Source organism: Anomaloglossus baeobatrachus, chromosome 8, assembly GCF_048569485.1.
Source record: "Anomaloglossus baeobatrachus isolate aAnoBae1 chromosome 8, aAnoBae1.hap1, whole genome shotgun sequence".
Classification (NCBI taxonomy): domain Eukaryota; kingdom Metazoa; phylum Chordata; class Amphibia; order Anura; family Aromobatidae; genus Anomaloglossus; species Anomaloglossus baeobatrachus.
Window position 1 is genome coordinate 234,469,661 of NC_134360.1, and position 24,198 is coordinate 234,493,858.

At 53.4% G+C, this 24,198-nt stretch overlaps 1 protein-coding gene across 1 annotated transcript in view; it reads right to left on the reverse strand.

The window, feature by feature from the left end:
* Positions 1–5,842: 5,842 nt before the first annotated feature.
* The window catches only part of USP1 (ubiquitin specific peptidase 1), a 49,410-nt gene continuing 31,054 nt past the window's right edge, over positions 5,843–24,198 (reverse strand). Inside the window, exons 8-9 of the mRNA XM_075321153.1 lie at positions 14,242–14,443; positions 5,843–7,058 (exon numbers count right to left, since the gene is read on the reverse strand). Coding sequence (XP_075177268.1) covers positions 6,365–7,058; positions 14,242–14,443 — 896 coding nt within the window. The 3' untranslated portion in view covers positions 5,843–6,364. The remainder of the gene's footprint in view (positions 7,059–14,241; positions 14,444–24,198) is intronic.

The window sequence follows — 24,198 nt, forward strand, 5'->3', positions numbered from 1 at the left end:
CCCACCCTGACAGACTCGCATCTGTCGTGACTACTGCCCAGGATGGGGGCAGGAAGGATCTTCCCTGTGACAATGAGGTGGGAAGGAGCCACCATTGTAGGGAGTCCTTGGCCGTCTGGGAAAGCGAGACTTTCCTGTCCAGGGACGTTGACTTCCCGTCCCATTGGCGGAGAATGTCCCATTGAAGTGGGCGCAGATGAAACTGCGCAAAGGGAACTGCTTCCATGGCTGCCACCATCTTCCCTAGGAAATGCATGAGGCGCCGCAAGGGATGCAACTGGCCCTGCAGAAGAGATTGCACCCCTGTCTGTAGTGACCGCTGCTTGTTCAGCGGAAGCTTCACTATCGCTGCTAGAGTATGAAACTCCATGCCAAGATACGTTAGTGATTGAGTCGGTGATAGGATCGACTTTGGAAAGTTGATGATCCATCCGAAAGACTGTAGGGTCTCCAGCGTAGCATTCAGGCTGTGCTGACATGCCTCTTGAGAGGGAGCTTTGACCAATAAATCGTCTAGGTAAGGGATCACCGAGTGTCCCTGAGAGTGCAAGACTGCTACCACCGCCGCCATGACCTTGGTGAAGACCCGTGGGGCTGTTGCCAGACCAAATGGCAGAGCTACGAACTGAAAATGGTCGTCTCCTATCACAAAACGTAGAAAACGTTGATGTTCTGTAGCAATTGGCACGTGGAGATAAGCATCTTTGATGTCTATTGAGGCAAGGAAGTCTCCTCTGGACATTGAGGCAATGACAGAACGCAGGGTTTCCATCCGGAACTTCCTGGCGTGCACATGTTTGTTGAGCCGTTTTAGGTCCAGAACAGGACGGAACGAGCCGTCCTTTTTTGGAACCACAAAGAGATTGGAGTAAAACCCTTGCCCTTGTTCCTGAGGAGGGACTGGGATCACCACTCCTTCCGCTCTTAGGGAGCCCACCGCCTGCAGCAGAGCATCTGCTCGGTCTGGATGTGGGGAGGTTCTGAAGAACCGAGCTGGAGGACGAGAATTGAACTCGATTCTGTACCCGCGAGACAAAAAGTCCGTCACCCACCTGTCTTTGACCTGTGACATCCAAATGCCGGAAAAGCGGGAGAGCCTGCCCCCGACCGGCGATGCGGAGGGAGGGGGCTGGAAGTCATGAGGTAGCCGCTTTGGAAGCGGTACCTCCATTTGCTTTCTTGGGGCGCGTGTGAGCCCGCCACGAATCTGAGTTTCTTTGCGTCCTCTGAGTCCCTTTGGACGAGGTAAATGGTGTCTTGCCCGAACCTCGAAAGGACTGAAACCTCTGCTGCCACTTTTTCTGCTGAGGTTTGGTTGTTCTGGGTTGTGGTAAAGAGGAGTCTTTACCCTTAGACTGCTTAATGATATCAGCCAATGGCTCGCCAAACAGTCTATCTCTAGATAAAGGCAAACTGGTTAAACATTTTTTGGAACCAGCATCTGCTTTCCAGTCCTTTAACCACAAGGCTCTGCGCAAAACTACCGAATTGGCGGACGCCATTGAGGTGCGACTGGTAGATTCTAGGACCGCATTGATAGCGTAAGACGCAAACGCCGACATCTGCGTGGTAAGGTGCGCCACTTGCGGCACTGCTGGATGTATGATAGCATCCACTTTTGCTAAGCCAGCTGAAATAGCCTGGAGTGCCCATACGGCTGCGAATGCCGGAGCAAACGACGCGCCGATAGCTTCATAGACAGATTTTAACCAAAGGTCCATCTGTCTGTCATTGGCATCTTTAAGTGAAGCGCCATCCTCCACTGCAACTATGGACCTAGCTGCGAGTTTGGAAATCGGGGGTCTACCTTTGGACACTGTGTCCAGCGCTTGACCACCTCAGGGGGGAAAGGGAAACGCGTATCTTTAGATCGTTTAGAGAAACGCCTTTCTGGGTGAGCGTCGTGCTTCTGGATTGATTCTCTGAAGTCAGCGTGATCCAACAAAGCACTCAATTTACGCTTGGGATAAAGGAAACGAAACTTCTCCTGCTCCGCAGCCGCCTCTTCTGCTGAAGGGGCTGGGGGAGAAATATCCAACAGCCTATTGATGGCTGAGATAAGGTCGTTTACCATGGCATCCCCATCAGGGGTATCCAGGTTGAGAGGGGTTCCAGGAATGGATTCCTGATCACTCTCATCAGACACATCACCGGGAGACTGATTGCGCTGAGACCTGAGCAGTGTGATGACGTCGAGGGTCTTTCCCAGCGAGCTCGCTTAGGGTGGCTGGGGCTATCATCTGACTCATAATCCTCGGCCTGTGAAGCCGGGGACTCCCCTGTGGGCTGGATTAATTCCAAGTGAGGGGGACCTGAGGACAGAGGCCTCGCCGTGCCCAAAGACTGAGCCCCATGCATAGATTGCAAGGTTTCAAGTATTTTTGCCATAGAGACAGACATATTATCAGCAAAAACTGCAAAGTCTGTCCCTGTCACCGGGGCAGGACTTACAGGCGTCTCAGCCTGGGTCACTCTCCCTCCTGACTCCGGCTGGCGAAGCAGCACCGGGTCGGAGCATTGCACACAATGGGGGTCATCGGAGCCTGCTGGTAGATTAGCCCCACATGCAGCACACGCAGTATACACAGCCCTAGCCTTGGCAGCCTTGCGTTTTGAGGATGGCATGTTGTTGCTTCCACAGAGTGATCTGGGAGATGCAGCCAGAAGCGACCTTACAGTGCAAGAATACAATATCTCTATATCCTACACAGTACACCAATACACCGTGAGGCACTAGAGGGACCAGCACAGAAAAATCGCTTACCGCCCGCTTAAAAAGCGGGTGTGTGGTCGCCAGATAGCCCCTAGTCCAGGTCTCCCAGAGCCTTGCGTCCTTCCTCCAGCCAGACTGCATGTAATGGCTGCCGGCGTCCTGAGAGAGAAGGGGGGCGGGCCCTGGGCGTTCCTGGCTAAGAGCGGGAAGCCTGCTTCCCTCTGTGCCTAGTGTGAGGGCTGGAGCATGTAAATCAGGCTCCAGCCCTCGTCGCTGCTAGCGAACAGCGTCTCTCCCCTACCCTGAATGACAGGGTGGGGGCGGGAACGAATCGGAGCTGCCGGCGTCCTAGGCCCAAAAAGCCGGGGACTCAATTTATAACCGCCGCCGCCGTAAAAGCGCGGACGGCGGATCCCCGGCGCACCACAAGTCACAGCAGCGCCGCCCGGTCCAGAGGGGGTCGGCGCTGCGTTCCCATACACAAACAATCCCCCAGTAATCTGTAGGGACACTAGCTCCAACGTTGCGGTCCCCGGCGCACTACAACACCCAGCCAGCCCGGAGTGTGTCTGTGCCTGCCGGGGACACAGAGTACCTGTATGATGCAGGGCCTGTCCCTGATCGTACTCCTGCTCCGTCTCCATCAGGTTCTAATGGGTCTGTGGATGGAGCCCGGCGTCAGAGCTGAGAGGCCGGCAGGATCCCACTTCCACAGAGCCCTACCAGGGGATGTGGAAGGAAAACAGCATGTCAGGCTCCAGCCCTGTACCAGCAATAGGTACCTCAACCTTACAACACCATCCAGGGGTGAGAAGGGAGCATGCTGGGGACACTATATGTGTCCTCTTTTCTTCCATCCGAAATAGTCAGCAGCTACTGCTGACTAAAATCTGTGGAGCTATGCATGGAATGTCTGACCTCCTTCGCACACAAAGCTAAAACTGGAGAACCCGTGATACCACGGGGGGGGTATAGCCAGAGGGGGAGGGGCCTTGCACTTTTAATGTAGTGCTTTGTGTGGCCTCCAGAGGGCAGTAGCTATACCCCAATCGTCTGGGTCTCCCAATAGAGCGCTGAAGAAATATCCAACATTCCCTTGATGGACGCTAGAAGATCATTCACTATGGCGTCACCATCCGGAGTATCCGGATTGAGAGCGGTCTCAGGATCAGAGTCCTGATCAGCTACGTCTGCCTCATCATACAGAGAGTCCCGCTGGGACCCTAACCAGTGATGAAGCCGAGTGCCGCTCCCAGCGAGCTCGCTTAGACTGTCTGGGACTGTCGTCCGTGTCAGAGCCTGCGCCCTGGGATGCATGGGACCCCCCCGGAGCACTGATTTGTTCCAAATGAGGGTGTATCAACATTGCCCATGGTCCGTCCGGACTGCAAAGTCTCTAAGATGTTAGTCACAGTCACAGACCTATCAGCCGAAACTGCAACTCCGTCCCTGTCCCTGGACAGGGTTCACAGGTGGTTCCTTTGGCCACCTCTAGCAGAGACCCCGGCTGACCAAGTGCTACAGGGGAGCATTGCACACAATGGGGACAGTGGAACCTGCCGTGTGGAACAGTATCACGTGCAGTACAATCAGCATAGAAAGCCTGTGCCTTAACACCCTTTCTTTTTTGCTGCTGTTGTCTAGCCATCTAGAAGCATATAGCCAAGAATAGCGACCGTACAGTGCAATGTATAGCATACAAGCAGAAAGTACAAATGAACACTTCAGCACATGCAGTACAAGCAGCATAGAAAGCCTGTGCCTTAGCACCCTTGCTTTTTTGCTGCTGTTGTCCAGCCATCTAGGAGTATATAGCCAAGAATAGCGACCGTACAGTGCAGTGTATAGCATACCAGCATAAAGTACAAATGAACACTTCAGCACATGCAATACAAGCAGCCTAGAAAGCCTGTGCCTTAGCACCCTTGCTTTTTGCTGCTGTAGTCTAGCCATCTAGGCATAAAGTACAAATGGCATTAGTGGGGTCAGCACTTCAGGTGCTGCTTACCGCCCGCCCAAAGGCGGGTGTGTGGTCGCCCGAATCCTGTGACTGGTTGCCCAGAGCTTGTCTCCCTTCTCCAGCCCAGACTGCGTGCAGGAATGGCTGCCGGCGTCTTGTGAAGAGGGGCGGGCCGTGGGCGTGCCCCAGACAAGAGCGGGAAACTGGCGTCCCACTGTGTCCAGTGAAGGGGGCTGGAGAATGCAAAGCAGACTCCAGCTCTCGGCGCTGACTGTCTGTACAGCGTCCCGCCCCTCCCCTGACTGGCAGGGCTGGGGGCGGGAACGAAGTGAAAACTAGGCCGCAAAGCCGGGGACTCGAGTAATAAGCGCGGCCGTCCTATGCACGGCCAGCGCGGAAGTCCCCGGCGCACCACAAGTCCCAGCCGCGCCACAGTGTAAAACACCCCGCAGCGGCCGGCGCGGCAGTTTCTAACACATAAATTCACTCAGCTAAGCTGCAGTGAATAATAGCACAAGCGCTCCGCGCTGTTGTCCCCGGCGCACTAGCACTCCCAGCAATGCTGGTGTGTGTGTGCGCGATGTGTACGGAGACACAGAGTACCTTAATGTAGCAGGGCCCTGTCCCTGACGATACCCAGCTCCATATCCAGCAGGATCTCCGGGTCTGTGGATGGAGCCCGGTCTCAGTGCCTGGAGACCGGTAAGATCCCACTTCACCCAGAGCCCCGAGGGGGGATGGGGAAGGAAAACAGCATGTGGGCTCCAGCCTCCGTACCCGCAATGGGTACCTCAACCTTAACAAACACCCGACAAAAGTGGGGTGAGAAGGGAGCATGCTGGGGGCCCTGTTATGGGCCCTCTTTTCTTCCATCCGACATAGTCAGCAGCTGCTGCTGACTAAAAACAGTGGAGCTATGCGTGGATGTCTGACCTCCTTCGCACAAAGCATAAAACTGAAGCAGCCCGTGATCCACGGGGGGTGTATATGCAGAAGGGGAGGGGCCTTACACTTTTTAGTGTAATACTTTGTGTGGCCTCCGGAGGCAGTGCTATACACCAATCGTCTGGGTCTCCCAATGGAGCGCCGAAGAAATAAAACATAACACTATGCATTACGGATCAATCACAAAATAAAAACAAACAAAAAAAAACAGATCCTGGTAGAAATCTAAAAAAACTTTTATCCAATTACAAATCCTGTGCGCGGTCACAAAAGACATCACTTTGAAATACAAAGATTCTTAAGAAAAATTCTATGAAACATCAATAAGAAACTCTTGTTTTCCTGAAGTCGCCCTGTAATGTCTGTGTCTGGAGATCACAGACCTGGTAATAAATAGGTTGTAGACGTCTATAACTTATTGCTGATCTGACAATAATTTTGCATAAATTTACGTTACCCATGTAGAAAGCTGCCACGTTCTGGTCACTAGACCAATATATTTCATTTAGTATATAAAGTAGGAAACTATTAAAACAAGAAAAATATTGGTTAATATAATAAGTGTCTATACGGGGGGGGATTGTACACAAATCTCTAGAGTATATACATACCAGGGCTCTACATGATCTGTAGGACTGCACAGCGTGTCAGTCACACATAGACCTTACTATATACAGATATATACATGCACTGGTGGAGACGGACACTTTACATATGATACAGGCAGCTGCAGACTGGAGCTGGGACTACTCTACAATCCTCTTGTAAAACAGCAAATAGGGAGTGGATGTTGACTGAGTAGTCGGGGAAATTGTGGTCAAAAAGTCCCTTTCTTCAGTCACTTTTACTTCTGAATCGTCAAAGAGCAGCCACTTTCCCTCGTATTCCCGCAGACTTTGCAGCATGTACAATGCAGTCTTGTCGCCAGTGGTGGAAGTTTGCAGGATTTTGTCATTTTCAACATGGGCGTCCCCATTGAGGCCGGTACCTGCTAGTCCTTTGTTATCCGTGAACGTGCCCTGACTTTGCTCAGTTTTGGGGAGTTTCGGTGCAGGCAGCTGCTCAAAGTCAGGTTTACTTTTCTGTCCTCCAAGGAGGCCGACTGTGTCCGTATTCTTTTTGGCGACTTTGTTGTTTGCACCGGTTCGAAAAGTGACTTCGCCGTCGGCCGTTCGAGCTTCTTCTTCAGTCGGTGGCTCGGTCTTTATTAATTCCTTGCGGTCAGTAGGAGCCTTCACCTGGTCGATCTGGAGGCGGAGGTCCCCGAGTTTGACGTATGCCGTGTAATGTCCGCTGCTGATGGTCACTCCACTGTGCATTACCACCGCAAAAAGCCCATAAAGATCCCTCGACGGCTTGGTGCTCCACTCCTCTAGGGACAGTTGTAACGGTGTTAGCAAGGGGGTGTTCACCTTAGAAAGGCCGCCATAACAGTCAAAGCTGGAAGATAAAAACATGCAAGCTTTATATCAAAACCCACTATGTAATGTCAACTGATCCTGCAGGGCTAAAGACATTTCTGCAAGTATTTTTTGGATGGGGTCAAAAACAGAACAAGGGGATAAAGGCCACACAAACGCCACACTACTGCTGCCTGGTTAAAGGGAACCTGTCAGGTGCCGTATGCACCCAGAACCACGAGCAGTTCTGTGTGCATATTGCTAATCCCTGCTTCTAGTAGCATAAAGGGATATTTAGTAAAAGTATTTCTAAAGATCCTTTATGATATGCTAATGAGCGCAGGGACTAGTCGCAATGGCGTTCTATCCCCCAAATAGTCTGCCCTCTTAGCATGTTACCACGCCCCTGTGGGTGTGCAAACATGCTATTCAATGCCCATTGCCCAGCATCAGTGGTGACAGGCATAGGGGGGGGGGGGGGGGGGGTCAGTGTGCATGATCACAAATGTCCCGCATGTCAAGTAAACTTTTGACTTTGCAGAAAGTAATAAAAAAGGCCTTAAAACATTCTCTCTCATTATTCTGGCATTTGCAAATTATAAATAATTTTGGTTCCTAATTGACCTAAAACAGGAGGTTTATTCTGATTTCATGTCAGATAGTGAGAAAAACCTGCAGATGTCTTTATAGAGAGCGGAGGGAAAAACCTGCAGATGTGTGTCTTTATAGCGTGGAGGGAGAAACCTGCAGATGTGTCTGTATACAGAGCGGAAGGAAAAACCTGCAGATGTGTCTGTAGAGGGGAAAACCTGCAGATGGGTCTGCATAGAGCGCGGAGGAAAAGAAGGGAATTTTGTTACTTACCGTAAATTCCTTTTCTTCTAGCTCCTATTGGGAGACCCAGACGATTGGGGTGTATAGCACTGCCTCCGGAGGCCACACAAAGCATTACACTAAAAAGTGTAAGGCCCCTCCCCTTCTGGCTATACACCCCCCGTGGGATCACGGGCTGATCAGTTTTAGTGCAAAAGCAAGAAGGAGGAAAGCCAATAACTGGTTTAAACAAATTCACTCCGAAGTAACGTCGGAGAACTGAAAACCGTTTAACATGAACAACATGTGTACCCGAAAAACAACCAAAAATCCCGAAGGACAACAGGGCGGGTGCTGGGTCTCCCAATAGGAGCTAGAAGAAAAGGAATTTACGGTAAGTAACAAAATTCCCTTCTTCTTCGGCGCTCCATTGGGAGACCCAGACGATTGGGACGTCCAAAAGCTGTCCCTGGGTGGGTAAAGAAATACCTCATGTTAGAGCTGCAAAGACAGCCCTCCCCTACGGGGAGGCAACTGCCGCCTGCAGGACTCTTCTACCTAGGCTGGCGTCCGCCGAAGCATAGGTATGCACCTGATAATGTTTGGTGAAAGTGTGCAGACTCGACCAGGTAGCTGCCTGGCACACCTGTTGAGCCGTAGCCTGGTGTCGAAATGCCCAGGACGCACCCACGGCTCTGGCAGAATGGGCCTTCAGCCCTGATGGAACCGGAAGCCCAGCAGAACGGTAGGCTTCAAGAATTGGTTCTTTGATCCATCGAGCCAGGGTGGCTTTTGAAGCCTGCGACCCTTTGCGCTTACCAGCGACAAGGACAAAGAGTGCATCCGAGCGGCGCCGTGCGGGAAATGTAGATTCTGAGTGCTCTCACCAGATCCAACAAATGTAGATCCTTTTCATACCGATGAACTGCATGCGGATAAAAGGAAGGCAAGGAGATATCCTGATTAAGGTGAAAAGAGGATACCACCTTAGGGAGAAACTCCTGAATGGGGCGCAGCACTACCTTGTCCTGGTGGAACACCAGGAAGGGAGCTTTGGATGACAGCGCTGCTAGTTCAGACACTCTCCGAAGAGACGTGACCGCTACCAGAAATGCCACTTTCTGTGAGAGTCGAGAAAGTGACACATCCCTCAGGGGCTCGAAAGGCGGCCTCTGGAGAGCAACAAGGACCTTGTTTAGATCCCACGGATCTAACGGCCTCCTGTACGGAGGTACGATATGACACACCCCCTGCAGGAACGTGCGCACCTTAGACAGTCGCGCTAGACGCTTCTGAAAAAACACGGATAGTGCCGAGACTTGCCCTTTAAGGGAGCCGAGCGACAAGCCCTTTTCCAACCCAGATTGCAGGAAGGAAAGAAAGACAGGTAACGTGAATGGCCAGGGGGATACTCCTTGTGCAGAGCACCAGGATAAGAATATCTTCCACGTTCTGTGGTAGATCTTAGCAGACGTGGGCTTCCTAGCCTGTCTCATGGTGGCAACGACCCCTTGGGATAATCCTGAAGACGCTAGGATCCAGGACTCAATGGCCACACAGTCAGGTTCAGGGCCGCAGAATTCCGATGGAAAAACGGCCCTTGGGACAGTAAGTCTGGTCGGTCTGGTAGTGCCCACGGTTGGCCGACCGTGAGATGCCACAGATCCGGGTACCACGACCTCCTCGGCCAGTCTGGGGCGACGAGTATGACGCGGCCGCAATCGGATCTGATCTTGCGTAACACTCTGGGCAAGAGTGCCAGAGGTGGAAACACATAAGGGAGCCGGAACTGCGACCAATCTTGCACTAAGGCGTCTGCCGCTAGAGCTCTTTGATCGCGAGACCGCGCTATGAAGGTCGGGACCTTGTTGTTGTGCCGAGACGCCATTAGGTCGACGTCCGGCACCCCCCAGCGGCGGCAGATTTCCTGAAACATGTCCGGGTGAAGGGACCATTCCCCTGCGTCCATGCCCTGGCGACTGAGGAAGTCTGCTTCCCAGTTTTCTACGCCCGGGATGTGAACTGCGGATATGGTGGATGCTCTTTCCTCCACCCACATCAGAATCCGCCTGACTTCCTGGAAGGCTTGCCGACTGCGTGTCCCTCCTTGGTGGTTGATGTATGTCACCGCTGTGGAGTTGTCCGACTGAATTCGGATCTGCTTTCCTTCCAGCCACTGCTGGAAGGCTAATAGGGCAAGATACACTGCCCTGATTTCCAGAACATTGATCTGAAGGGTGGACTCCTGCTGAGTCCACGTCCCTTGAGCCCTGTGGTGGAGAAAAACTGCTCCCCACCCTGACAGACTCGCGTCTGTCGTGACCACTGCCCAGGATGGGGGCAGGAATGATCTTCCCTGTGATAATGAGGTGAGAAGAAGCCACCATTGCAGAGAGTCCTTGGCCGTCTGAGAAAGGGAGACTTTCCTGTCTAGGGAAGTTGTCTTCCCGTCCCATTGGCGGAGAATGTCCCATTGAAGTGGACGCAGATGAAACTGCGCGAACGGGACTGCTTCCATTGCTGCCACCATCTTCCCTAGGAAGTGCATGAGGCGCCTTAAGGGGTGCGACTGACCCTGAAGGAGAGACTGCACCCCTGTCTGTAGTGACCGCTGCTTGTCCAGCGGAAGCTTCACTATCGCTGAGAGAGTATGAAACTCCCTGCCAAGATACGTTAGTGATTGAGTCGGTGCCAGGTTTGACTTTGAAAAGTTGATGATCCACCCGAAAGTCTGGAGAGTCTCCAGCGCAACATTCAGGCTGTGTTGGCATGCCTCTTGAGAGGGTGCTTTGACAAGTAGATCGTCTAAGTAAGGAATCACCGAATGTCCCTGAGAATGCAAGACTGCTACCACTGCCGCCATGACCTTGGTGAAAACCCGTGGGGCTGTCGCCAGACCAAATGGCAGAGCTACGAACTGGAGATGGTCGTCTCCTATCACGAAACGTAAAAAAAACGTTGGTGCTCTGTAGCAATCGGCACGTGGAGATAAGCATCTTTGATGTCTATTGATGCAAGGAAATCTCCTTGAGACATTGAGGCAATGACGGATCGGAGGGATTCCATCCGGAACCGCCTGGCGTTCACATGCTTGTTGAGCAGCTTTAGGTCCAGAACAGGACGGAACGAGCCGTCCTTTTTTGGAACCACGAAGAGATTGGAGTAAAAACCTTGTCCTTGTTCCTGCAGAGGAACAGGGATCACCACTCCTTCTGCTCTTAGTGAGCACACCGCCTGCAGAAGGGCATTTGCTCGGTCGGGATGTGGGGAGGTTCTGAAGAACCGAGGCGGAGGATGAGAACTGAATTCTATCCTGTACCCGTGAGACAAAATGTCTGCTACCCACCGGTCTTTGACCTGTGGCAGCCAAATGTCGCAAAAGCGGGAGAGCCTGCCACCGACCGAGGATGCGGAGGGATGAGGCCGAAAGTCATGAGGCAGCCGCCTTGGAAGCGGTTCCTCCGGTTGCTTTCTTGGGGCGTGAATGAGCCCGCCAGGAATCTGAGCTCCTTTGCTCCTTCTGAGTCCCTTTGGACGAGGAGAATTGGGTCTTGCTGGAGCCTCGAAAGGACCGAAACCTCGACTGCCACTTCCTCTGTTGAGGTTTGCTCGATCTGGGCTGGGGTAAGGAGGAGTCCTTACCCTTGGACTGTTTAATGATCTCAGCCAATTGCTCACCAAACAGTCTGTCTCCAGATAGTGGCAAGCTGGTTAAACATTTCTTGGAAGCAGAATCTGCTTTCCATTCCTTTAACCACAAGGCTCTGCGCAAAACGACAGAGTTGGCAGACGCCATTGAGGTACGGCTCGTAGAGTCTAGGACAGCGTTGATAGCGTAAGTCGCAAACGCAGACATTTGCGAGGTTAGGGACGCTACTCGCGGCACTGCTGGACATATGATAGAGTCCACCTGTGCCAGGCCAGCTGAAATAGCTTGGAGTGCCCACACGGCCGCAAATGCTGGAGCAAACGACGCGCCGATAGCTTCATAGACAGACTTTAACCAAAGGTCCATCTGTCTGTCATTGGCATCTAAGTGAAGCCCCATCTTCCACTGCAACTATGGATCTAGCCGCAAGCCTGGAGATTGGGGGGTCCACCTTTGGACACTGGGTCCAGCGTTTGACCACGTCAGGGGGAAAGGGATAACGTGTATCCTTAAGACGTTTGGAGAAACGCTTATCTGGATAAGCATGATGTTTCTGGACTGATTCTCTGAAGTCAGAGTGGTCCAGAAAAGTACTCAATTTACGCTTAGGATACCGGAAATGGAACTTCTCCTGCTCTGCTGCTGCCTCCTCTGCTGAAGGGGCTGGGGGAGAAATATCCAACAGTCTATTGATGGCCGCTATAAGGTCATTTACCATAGCGTCACCATCAGGGGTATCTAGATTGAGAGCGGTGTCAGGATTAGATTCCTGATCACCCACCTCTGTCTCCTCATACAGAGCCTCGTCTCGCTGAGACCCTGACCAGTGTGATGACGGCGAGGGTCTTTCCCAGCGAGCCCGCTTAGGCTGCCTGGGACTGTCATCCGAGTCAGAGTCTTCAGCCTGTGATGCCTGGGACCCCCTTGAAGTACGGATTAGTTCCAACTGAGGGGGACCGGGGAGCATAGACACAGCAGTGTCCATGGTCTGAGAAACTGGCCTGGACTGCAAGGTTTCCAGGATTTTTGTCATAGTCACAGACATCTTATCAGCAAAAACTGCAAATTCTGTCCCCGTCACCGGGGCAGGGTTCACAGGCGTCTCTGCCTGGGCCACTACTACCATAGACTCTGGCTGCCGAAGTGGCACAGGGATTGAACATTGCACACAATGGGGGTCATTGGAACCTGCCGGTAGATTAGCCCCACATGCGGCACAAGCAGTGCGTACCGCCTGTGCCTTGGCACCCTTGCGTTTTGCGGATGACATGTTGTTGTCTCCTCAGAGCAATGTAGGGTATAAGCCAAGAAGCGACTGTACAGTGAAATATAAATATATATGGTACAGGGAAAAAATGCACCAAATAACACTGTGGCACTAGTGGGGCCAGCACTTATGTGCAGCTTACCGCCCGCATAAACGCGGGTGTGTGGTCGCCAGAGTCCCTTGTCTGAGTCCCCCAGAGCCTGTGTCCGTTCTCCAGCCAGACTGCATGCAGGAATGGCTGCCGGCGTCCTGTGGAGAGGGGCGGGCCCTGGGCGTGTTGAGACCAAGAGCGGGAAACTTGCGTCCCCACTGTGCCCAGTGAGAGGGCTGGAGCATGTAAATAAGGCTCCAGCCCTCGGCGCTGCCTATTGCACAGCGTCTCTCCCTTTCCCTGATTGACAGGGTGGGGGCGGGAACGAAGCAGAGCTAGGCCGCAAAAGCCGGGGACTAGATTTATGAGCGCTGCCGCCGTAAAAGCGCGGGCAGCGCGAGTCCCCGGCGCACTACAAGTCCCAGCGGCGCCGCCGCTCCCGGAGCGGCCGGCGCGGTAGTTCCCAAGACATAAAATCACTCAGCTAAGCTGCAGTGACTCTAACCCGAGCGCGCAGCGCTAGTGCCCCCGGCGCACTAGCACACCCAGCAAGCCTGGAGTGTGCGTGGCCTGTCTGTGCGGGGACACAGAGTACCTGAACGTTGCAGGGCCTTGTCCCTGACTGTACTCAGCTCCTCCAGCAGGGTCTCTGGGTCTGTGGATGGAGCTCGGCCTCAGGGTTTGGGGGCCGGTAAGATCCCACTTCCTCAGAGCCCCTCAGGGGGATGGGGAAGGAAAGCAGCATGTGGGCTCCAGCCTCCGTACCCACAATGGGTACCTCAACCTTAACAAACACCGCCAATAGGAATGGGGTGAGAAGGGAGCATGCTGGGGGCCCTAGTATGGGCCCTCTTTTCTTCCATCCGATATAGTCAGCAGCTACTGCTGACTAAACAGTGGAGCTATGCGTGGATGTCTGACCTCCTTCGCACAAAGCTTGAAAACTGATGAGCCCGTGATCCCACGGGGGGTGTATAGCCAGAAGGGGAGGGGCCTTACACTTTTTAGTGTAATGCTTTGTGTGGCCTCCGGAGGCAGTGCTATACACCCAATCGTCTGGGTCTCCCAATGGAGCGCCGAAGAAACACATATTTATAGGACATTTCATAACTTTCCCAAATTCTTATAAAAAATATTCAGCACATTCTGCATTGAACTACTGTACCCAATTTATTATATATTTTAGGAGTCGGTACATTTTAGACTGACTCTACAGCCCTGACCAAAAACATTGACTATAGTCCTATAAAAAATGACCGCCCTGACGGCTCCTCTTATATCAAAAATAATTATGGGTCTCAAAATGGCGACACACCAAAGTTTTGGTTTGAAAAGTTCCCCTATAAAATCAGAAGCAATCATCTACATCTATTACATAACATGAAGGATTTGGTGAGACTTACTCTGAGCTTTTTGCAGCAAAACATTTGAGATGAATGGTCACAATTTCTGGGATCTTATCAAACAGGAGACTTCTCTCTGCTTCCGTGTAGTGATGGCAGGTCTCACAGAAGTATTTGTCTTCTCCGACTATTCTCTCCACAGAGGCAAACTGGGAGATCGCCCATTTCAAGGTTTTAATTTCCTGTCTAGGATCTGGCGAAACTATATAGATATAAAACAGGGGAAAAAACAAAAATCATACAGGAGTGAATGAACTGTGAACCTTGATGATACAGATGCGTATAGACCATTAGGCCTTGGCTCCACTTGCACATTGTTTCCGGTATAAGAGTATCGGATGCAATATGCTAATGACCCTCAGCTGCGAGAGTAAACCAAGTGTTATTGTATGGTGATCCGATCCTGAGATCGGATCACAACTGCGGAGGAGAGGGACACAGTACTTTCTCCCGCATCTCCTCGGCCTGTCTCACAGTATATCACACTGTACTCGGATGACATCCGAGTGCAGTCCAATGTTTCACACGCACCCACAGAGTTGTATGGGTGCATGTGAGCAGAAACTCGCTGCCAAATGCAGCATGCTATGATTTTTTTTTCGCATGCAAATATGGCATTAGAAAAAAATTGCAGATGGACACTGCCCGATTGATTAACAACGGTACAAGTGCAAGCCGATGTTTTTTTTTGGATTGCGCGCATCAGTGATAATCACAAATGGAACCAAGGCCTTAATGTAATATACGTGTTCTGCTCCCCCCGAATCCCTACTCCAGCCCCTGCACTAACATTTCTCGCTGACAATAGTTGAAAGATGCACCAAATCCATTTTCTTAACTATTTGTTAACGACTGTTGCATTTTACTCCAGCGCTGCCTTCATTAAAAGATTGTCATACAAAGAAGGGAATTTTGTTTACTTACCGTAAATTCCTTTTCTTCTAGCTCCTATTGGGAGACCCAGACAATTGGGTGTATAGCTTCTGCCTCCGGAGGCCACACAAAGTATTACACTTTAAAAAGTGTAACCCCTCACCTCTGCCTATACACCCTCCCGTGCATCACGGGCCCATCAGTTTTGGTGCCAAAGCAGGAAGGAGGAAACTTATAAATTGGTCTAAGGTAAATTCAATCCGAAGGATGTTCGGAGAACTGAAGACCATGAACCATAAGAACAATTCAACATGAAAAACGTGTACACAAAAGAACAACAGCCCGAAGGGAACAGGGGCGGGTGCTGGGTCTCCCAATAGGAGCTAGAAGAAAAGGAATTTACGGTAAACAAAATTCCCTTCTTTGTCGCTCCATTGGGAGACCCAGACAATTGGGATGTCCAAAAGCAGTCCCTGGGTGGGTAAAAGAATACCTCGATAAAAAGAGCCAAAAAACGGCCCCTTCTTACAGGTGGGCAATTGCCGCCTGAAGGACTCGCCTACCTAGGCTGGCATCTGCCGAAGCATAGGCATGCACCTGATAGTGTTTTGTGAAAGTGTGCAGACTCGACCAGGTAGCCGCCTGACACCTGCTGAGCCGTAGCCTGGTGTCGCAAGGCCCAGGACGCACCCACGGCTCTGGTAGAATGGGCCTTCAGCCCTGAAGGAATCGGAAGCCCAGACGAACGGTAGGCTTCAAGAATCGGCTCCTTGATCCACCGAGCCAAGGTTGACTTGGAAGCCTGCGACCCCTTACGCTGGCCAGCGACAAGGGCAAAGAGCGCATCAGAACGGCGCAGGGGCGCCGTGCGAGAAATGTAGAGCCTGAGTGCTCTCACGAGATCTAACAAGTGCAAATCCTTTTCACATTGGTGAACTGGATGAGGGCAAAATGAAGGCAAGGAGATATCCTGATTGAGATGAAAAGGGGATACCACCTTAGGGAGAAATTCCGGGACCGGACGCAGAACCACCTTATCCTGGTGAAACACCAGGAAGGGGGCTTTGCATGACAGCGCTGCTAGCTCAGACACTCTCCTAAGTGATGTGACTGCCACTAGGAAGGCCACCTTCTGCGAAAGGCGTGATAGAGAGACATCCCGCATCGGCTCGAAAGGTGGCTTCTGGAGAGCCGTCAGCACCATGTTAAGATCCCAGGGTTCTAGCGGACGCTTGTAAGGTGGGACTATGTGGCAAACCCCCTGCAGGAACGTGCGGACCTGCGGAAGCCTGGCTAGACGCTTTTGAAAAAACACGGAAAGCGCCGATACTTGTCCCTTGAGAGAGCCGAGAGACAAACCCTTGTCCATTCCGGATTGAAGGAAAGAAAGAAAAGTGGGTAAGGCAAACGGCCAGGGAGTAAAACCCTGATCAGAGCACCAGGATAAGAAGATCCTCCAAGTCCTGTAATAGATCTTGGCGGACGTTGGTTTCCTGGCCTGTCTCATAGTGGCAATGACATCTTGAGATAACCCTGAGGACGCTAGGAGCCAGGACTCAATGGCCACACAGTCAGGTTGAGGGCCGCAGAATTCAGATGGAAAAATGGCCCTTGAGACAGCAAGTCTGGTCGGTCTGGGAGTGCCCACGGTTGACCCACCGTGAGGTGCCACAGATCCGGGTACCACGACCTCCTCGGCCAGTCTGGAGCGATGAGGATGGCGCGGCAGCAGTCGGACCTGATCTTGCGTAACACTCTGGGCAGCAGTGCCAGAGGAGGAAATACATAAGGCAGTCGAAACTGCGACCAATCCTGAACTAATGCGTCTGCCGCCAGAGCTCTGTGATCTTGAGACCGTGCCATGAATGCCGGGACTTTGTTGTTGTGCCGAGACGCCATTAGGTCGACGTCCGGCGTTCCCCAGCGGCAACAGATCTCTTGAAACACGTCCGGGTGAAGAGACCATTCCCCTGCGTCCATGCCCTGGCGACTGAGAAAGTCTGCTTCCCAGTTTTCTACGCCCGGGATGTGAACTGCGGATATGGTGGATGCTGTGGCTTCCGCCCACAGCAGAATCCGCCGAACTTCTTGGAAGGCTTGACGACTGCGTGTGCCGCCCTGGTGGTTGATGTACGCAACCGCCGTGGCGTTGTCCGACTGTATTCGGATCTGCCTGCCCTCCAGCCACCGCTGGAATGCCTTTAGGGCTAGATACACTGCCCTTATCTCCAGAACATTGATCTGAAGGGAGGACTCTGTCGGAGTCCAGGTTCCCTGAGCCCTGTGGTGGAGGAAGACCGCTCCCCACCCTGACAGACTCGCGTCCGTCGTGACCACAGCCCAGGATGGGGGCAGGAAGGATTTTCCTTTTGACAAAGAAGTGGGAAGAAGCCACCACTGAAGAGAGGTTTTGGCTGCCCGTGAAAGGGAGATGTTCCAGTCTAGGGACGTCGACCTCCTGTCCCATTTGCGGAGAATGTCCCATTGAAGTGGACGCAGATGAAACTGCGCAAAGGGAACTGCCTCCATTGCTGCCACCATCTTCCCTAGGAAGTGCATGAGGCGCCTCAAGGGGTGTGACTGGGCTTGAAGGAGAGAGTGCACCCCTGTCTGTAGTGAACGCTGTTTGTCCAGCGGAAGCTTCACTATCGCTGAGAGAGTATGAAACTCCATCCCGAGGTAAGTCAGCGATTGGGTCGGTGTCAATTTTGACTTTGGGAAATTGATGATCCACCCGAACCTCTGGAGAGTCTCCAGGGCAATGGTCAGGCTGTGTTGGCATGCCACCCGAGAGGGTGCCTTGACTAGAAGATCGTCTAAGTAAGGGATCACCGAGTGGCCCTGAGAGTGTAGGACCGCCACTACTGCTGCCATGACCTTGGTGAAGACCCGTGGGGCTGTCGCCAGGCCGAAAGGCAGTGCTACGAACTGAAGGTGTTCGTCCCCGATGGCGAAACGCAGGAAGCGTTGATGCTCTGGTGCAATCGGCACATGGAGATAAGCATCCCTGATGTCGATTGATGCTAGGAAGTTTCCTTGGGACATCGAGGCGATGACAGAGCGGAGAGATTCCATCCGGAACCGTCTGGTTCTCACGTGTCTGTTGAGCAGTTTGAGGTCCAGAACGGGACGGAATGATCCGTCCTTTTTTGGCACCACGAACAAGTTGGAGTAGAAGCCGTGACCATGTTCCTGAGGGGGAACGGGAATCACAACTCCTTCTGCCTTCAGAGTGTTCACCGCCTGAAAAAGTGCATCGGCTCGCTCGGGGGGCGGAGATGTTCTGAAGAAACGAGTTGGAGGACGAGAACTGAGCTCTATCCTGTAACCGTGAGACAGAATGTCTCTCACCCATCGGTCTTGGACATGTGGCCACCAGGTGTCGCAAAAGCGGGAGAGCCTGCCACCGACCGAGGATGCGGTGTGGGGAGGCCGAAAGTCATGAGGCCGCCTTGGGGGCGGTTCCTCCGGCGGTCTTTTTAGGACGTGACTTAGACCGCCATGCAGAAGAGTTCCTCTGGCCCTTCTCTGACCTGTTGGACGTGGAGGAATGGGACCTGGCTGAGGGCCGAAAGGACCGAAACCTCGGTTGAATCTTTCGCTGCTGAGGTCTGTTTGGTTTGGACTGGGGTAAGGACGAGTCCTTTCCCTTGGATTGTTTAATAATTTCATCCAATTGCTCGCCAAACAAACGGTCGCCAGAAAATGGCAAACCGGTTAAGAACTTCTTGGAAGCAGAGTCTGCCTTCCATTCGCGTAGCCACATGGCCCTGCGGACTGCCACCGAATTGGCGGATGCTACCGCTGTACGGCTAGCAGAGTCCAGGACGGCGTTCATAGCGTAGGACGAAAAGGCCGACGCCTGAGAAGTCAAAGACACAACCTGCGGAGTAGAGGTACGTGTGACCGCATTAATCTCAGACAGACAAGCTGAGATAGCTTGGAGTGCCCACACAGCTGCGAATGCCGGAGCAAAAGACGCGCCTATGGCTTCATAGATGGATTTCATCAGGAGCTCTATTTGCCTGTCAGTGTCATCCTTGAGCGATGAGCCATCTGCCACTGATACTACGGATCTAGCCGCCAGTCTAGAGACTGGAGGATCCACTTTGGGACACTGAGCACAACCCTTAACTACTTCAGTGGGGAAGGGGTAACGTGTGTCATTAAGGCGCCTAGTAAAGCGCTTGTCCGGAAATGCTCGGTGCTTCTGGACCGCATCTCTGAAGTTAGAGTGATCGAAAAACGCACTCCGTGTACGTTTGGGAAACCTAAACTGGTGTTTCTCCTGCTGTGAAGCCGACTCCTCTATAGGTGGAGTTGGAGGAGAAAGTTCTAGCACCTGGTTGATGGACGCTATAAGGTCATTTACTATGGCGTCTCCTTCAGGGTGTATCAAGATTGAGAGCACCGTCAGGATCAGAGCCCTGAGCTGCGACCTCCGCTTCATCCTCCAGAGAGTCCTCATGCTGAGACCCTGAGCAGCGTGATGAAGTCGAGGAAGGTCCCCAGCGAGCCCGCTTAGCCGGTCTGGGACTGCGGTCCGAGTCGGAGTCCTCACCGTGGGACCTAGGTGTCACCTCAGGAGCACTTTGCTGCGCCGACCGAGGGGGGCCTGGGGGCGATGAACGCACAGTGCCCTGGGCCTGTGTTACTGGTCTGGACTGCAAGGCTTCTAGTATCTTAGCAGACCATCTGTCCATAGACTGAGCCATGGATTGTGAAAGCGACTCAGAGTTTCTCAGCCAAAACTGCAAACTCTGTCCCTGCCCCCTGGACAGTGGAAGCCGGTGGTTCTACCTGAGCCGAGGGGCCCACTAGTGACCGAGGCTCCGGCTGAGTGAGTGCCACAGGGGCCGAGCATTGCACACAATGAGGGTAGGTGGAACCTGCAGGTAACATAGCCGCACAAGAGGTACAGGTTGCAAAATAAGCCTGTGCCTTGGCACCCTTGCTCTTTGCGGACGACATGCTGTTGTCTCCTCTTAGAGTAATCAGTGAGGGTATATAGCCAAGGGCAAATAATGCGGCCGAACAGAGATATTTATATATATATATATATATATATATATATATATATATATATATATATATATATATATATATATATATATATATATATATATATATATATATATATATATTATACACACACACACACTTCGGCACCCAAGGGGGCCAGCACCTGGTAACCGGTGCTGCTTACCAACCGCCCAGAGCGGTTGTGTGTCCACCAGATTCCCTGCCTGGGCCTCCCAGCGTTACAGAGCTCGTTCTGTATTCCTCCACCAGCAGAAGTGATTATAACAATGGCTGCCAGCGTTCTGAGAGGAGGAGGGAGCCGTGGGCGTGCCTTAGAAAGTGCGGGAATCTGGTGCCCCACGGTGCTCAGTGAGGGGGGAGGAGGATACCTAAGTATGCTCCAGCCCTCACTGCCGACGTCCAGTCGAGCGTCCCGCCCTTACCCCTGACTGGCAGGCCCGGGGGCGGGAGTTATTGTACTAGGCCGCAGAAGCCGGGGAATAAATTTAATAACGCCGGCCGGCTAACAGGCGCGGTCGGCGCGGTAGTCCCGGCGTCACAAAAAACACAGCAGCCGCTGCAGCGTCTGTTACACAGGCGCTCCATGCGCCGTCCCCAAGGGGACACAGAGTACCTCTTAGAAGCAGGGCCTGTCCCTGACGATACCCAGTCTCCTGTCCGTCAGATTCCCCCAGGGGCTGCGGAGGGAGCCCGGTCCCATGCATGGTGACCGGTTAGGATCCCACTTCTCCCAGAGCCTCTAAGGGATGGGGAAGGAAAACGGCATGTGGCTCCAGCCTTTGTACCCGCAATGGGTACCTCAACCTTAACAGCACCGCCGACATTAGTGGGGTGAGAAGGGAGCATGCCGGGGGCCCTGTGGGGGGCCCTCTTTTCTTCCATCCGATAAAATCAGCAGCTGCTGCACGGGAGGGTGTATAGGCAGAGGGGAGGGGTTACACTTTTTAAAGTGTAATACTTTGTGTGGCCTCCGGAGGCAGAAGCTATACACCCAATTGTCTGGGTCTCCCAATGGAGCGATAAAGAAATGTCAGTCTTAAGATTCAGGCCCCAATTCATAATCAGTCATTACAATGGTCCATCAAACCAGCCAATATTCTTTAAAAGGGAACCTGTCACCACTTTTTTGGCGTATAAGCTGCGGTCACCACCACCGGGCTCTTATATACAGTAGTAGAAGGTGGCCCGATTCTACGCATCGGGTATTCTAGAATTTACGTATTGTGTAGTTCATGTATGATTTTTGTTATATATATATATATATATATATATATATATATATATATATATATATATATATATATATATATATATATATATATATATATATATATATATATATATATATATATTGTTCTGTGTAGTTACCAAGTGTTTCTGGAGGGCGCTGTACATGTTCTGGGTGTTGTCTGGATGTGGCGGGGGGTGAGAGCGTTGTTTGTGTAGCATTGTGTGTGTGTGTTGGGGGGAGGTGTGCACTTCCCAAACGTGCTCCATCAGCCCCCCTGTCCCCAGCATCAGCCCCCCTGTCCCCAGCATCAGCCCCCCTGTCCCCAGCATCAGCCCCCCCCTGTCCCCAGCATCAGCCCCCCCCTGTCCCCAGCATCAGCCCCCCCCTGTCCCCAGCATCAGCCCCCCCCTGTCCCCAGCATCAGCCCCCCCCTGTCCCCAGCATCAGCCCCCCCCTGTCCCCAGCATCAGCCCCCCCCTGTCCCCAGCATCAGCCCCCCCCTGTCCCCAGCATCAGCCCCCCCCTGTCCCCAGCATCAGCCCCCCCCTGTCCCCAGCATCAGCCCCCCTGTCCCCAGCATCAGCCCCCCTGTCCCCAGCATCAGCCCCCCTGTCCCCAGCATCAGCCCCCCTGTCCCCAGCATCAGCCCCCCTGTCCCCAGCATCAGCCCCCCTGTCCCCAGCATCAGCCCCCCTGTCCCCAGCATCAGCCCCCCTGTCCCCAGCATCAGCCCCCCTGTCCCCAGCATCAGCCCCCCTGTCCCCAGCATCAGCCCCCCTGTCCCCAGCATCAGCCCCCCTGTCCCCAGCATCAGCCCCCCTGTCCCCAGCATCAGCCCCCCTGTCCCCAGCATCAGCCCCCCTGTCCCCAGCATCAGCCCCTCTGTCCCCAGCATCAGCCCCTCTGTCCCCAGCATCAGCCCCTCTGTCCCCAGCATCAGCCCCTCTGTCCCCAGCATCAGCCCCTCTGTCCCCAGCATCAGCCTCTCTGTCCCCAGCATCAGCCTCTCCTCTCTGTCCCCAGCATCAGCCTCTCTCCTCCCAGCCTTCCCCAGCATCAGCCTCTCTCCTCCCAGCCTCCCCCAGCATCAGCCTCCCCCAGTATCAGCCTCTCTTCTTCCAGCCTCCCCCAGCATCAGCCTCTCTCCTTCCAGCCTCCCCCAGCATCAGCCTCTCCTCCCAGCCTCCGTCCTCCCAGCCTTCCCCAGCATCAGCTTTCCCCTCCCAGCCTCCCTCAGCATCAGCCTCTCTCCTCCCAGCCTCAGCCTCTCTCCTCCCAGCCTCCTTCCTCCCAGCCTCCTTCAGCATCAGCCTTCCCCTCTCAGTCTCCCCCAGCATCAGCCTCCCCCTCCCAGCCTTCCCCAAGATCAGCCTCTCTGCTCCCAGCCTCCTTCCAGCACGCCGTGCTCCTCTGCCGACACTCACACACACGATGGCATACACTCACACACACCCGATCCCGACACTCACACACACCCGATCGCATACACTCACACACACAGACACTGACGATATCGCACATACGCGCTCACAGTCACAACATCCGGAGATACCACATGCTTCTGGCCATGTGATCCTCCGTCAGGTCCTGGAAGGTCACAACAGCACAGTATCGAGGCCGAGAAGCAAGCGATATCGCCGGATGCTGTGAGTGTGTGGATGCGATGTGATGTGTGATGTGTGTGTGAGGTGTGTGTGTGAGAGTGAGTGTGATCTGATGTGTGTGTGTGCTGTTATGTGTGTGCGTGTGGATCTTCCGCCGCTGCAGGACCTTGATGCGCTTGTAACCATGCCAACGCATCCCGTCCCCCGCTCGCACGGGAGCCCACACCACTCCCGTGCGAGCGGGGGACGGGGGGGGGGGAGTACAGTACAGCCGTGTCAGTTCGGGGAATGTGGGCGGGGCCAGAGCTAGCGTTCGTTGCGTGAGGGGGGCGGGGCGTGGCCGAATTGCCAATGACTGCAGGGTGCCGGGGCAAGAGGCCAATCTGTGGGGGGGGCGGAGCCTGGGCGAGCAGCTGGCCAATCCGTGTGGGGGCGCAGCCTGGGCGAGCGGCCAATCCGTGTGGGGGGGCGGGGCCATGGCGAGCCCAGCGGCCAATCAGCTTTGTGTCACCGTAAGGACACAATTTTGGAGCAAGACAGACAGACAGACAGACAGACAGACAGACAGACAGACAGACAGACAGACAGACAGACAGACAGACAGACAGACAGACAGACAGACAGACAGACAGACAGACAGACAGACAGAATAAGGCAATTAGATTATATATATACCAAGTGTTTGTGTGGAGGCTGTACATGTTCTGGGTGTTGTCTGGGTGTGGCAGGGGGTGAGAGCGGTGTTGTATGTGTGTTGCGTTGTTTGTGGAGCGCTGTGTGTCTAGCGTTTGTGTGTGTGTGTGTTGCGCGGTTTGTGTGTGTGTGGTGTGTTTTTGGGGGAGGTATGTTTTGTGCAATGTGTGTGTTGTGTGGTATGTGCGTGCCGCGGTGTTTGTGTGTTGGGTGTAGTGTGTGTGCAGCGTTGTCTGTGTGTGTGGGTGTCTGTAGGGCAGTTTGTGGTTTCCAGTGTGTGTGTGTGTGCGTGTGTGCGTGTGTGTTGGGGGGAGGTGTGCACTTCCCATCGTGCTCCATCCCCCATTTAGCGCACTTCCCATCGTGCTCCATCCGCCATTTAGCGCACCCCCAAACGTGCTCCATCCGTGCTCCATCCGCCATTTAGCGCACCCCCAAACGTGCTCCATCCGCCATTTAGCGCACCCCCAAACGTGCTCCATCCGCCATTTAGCGCACCCCCAAACGTGCTCC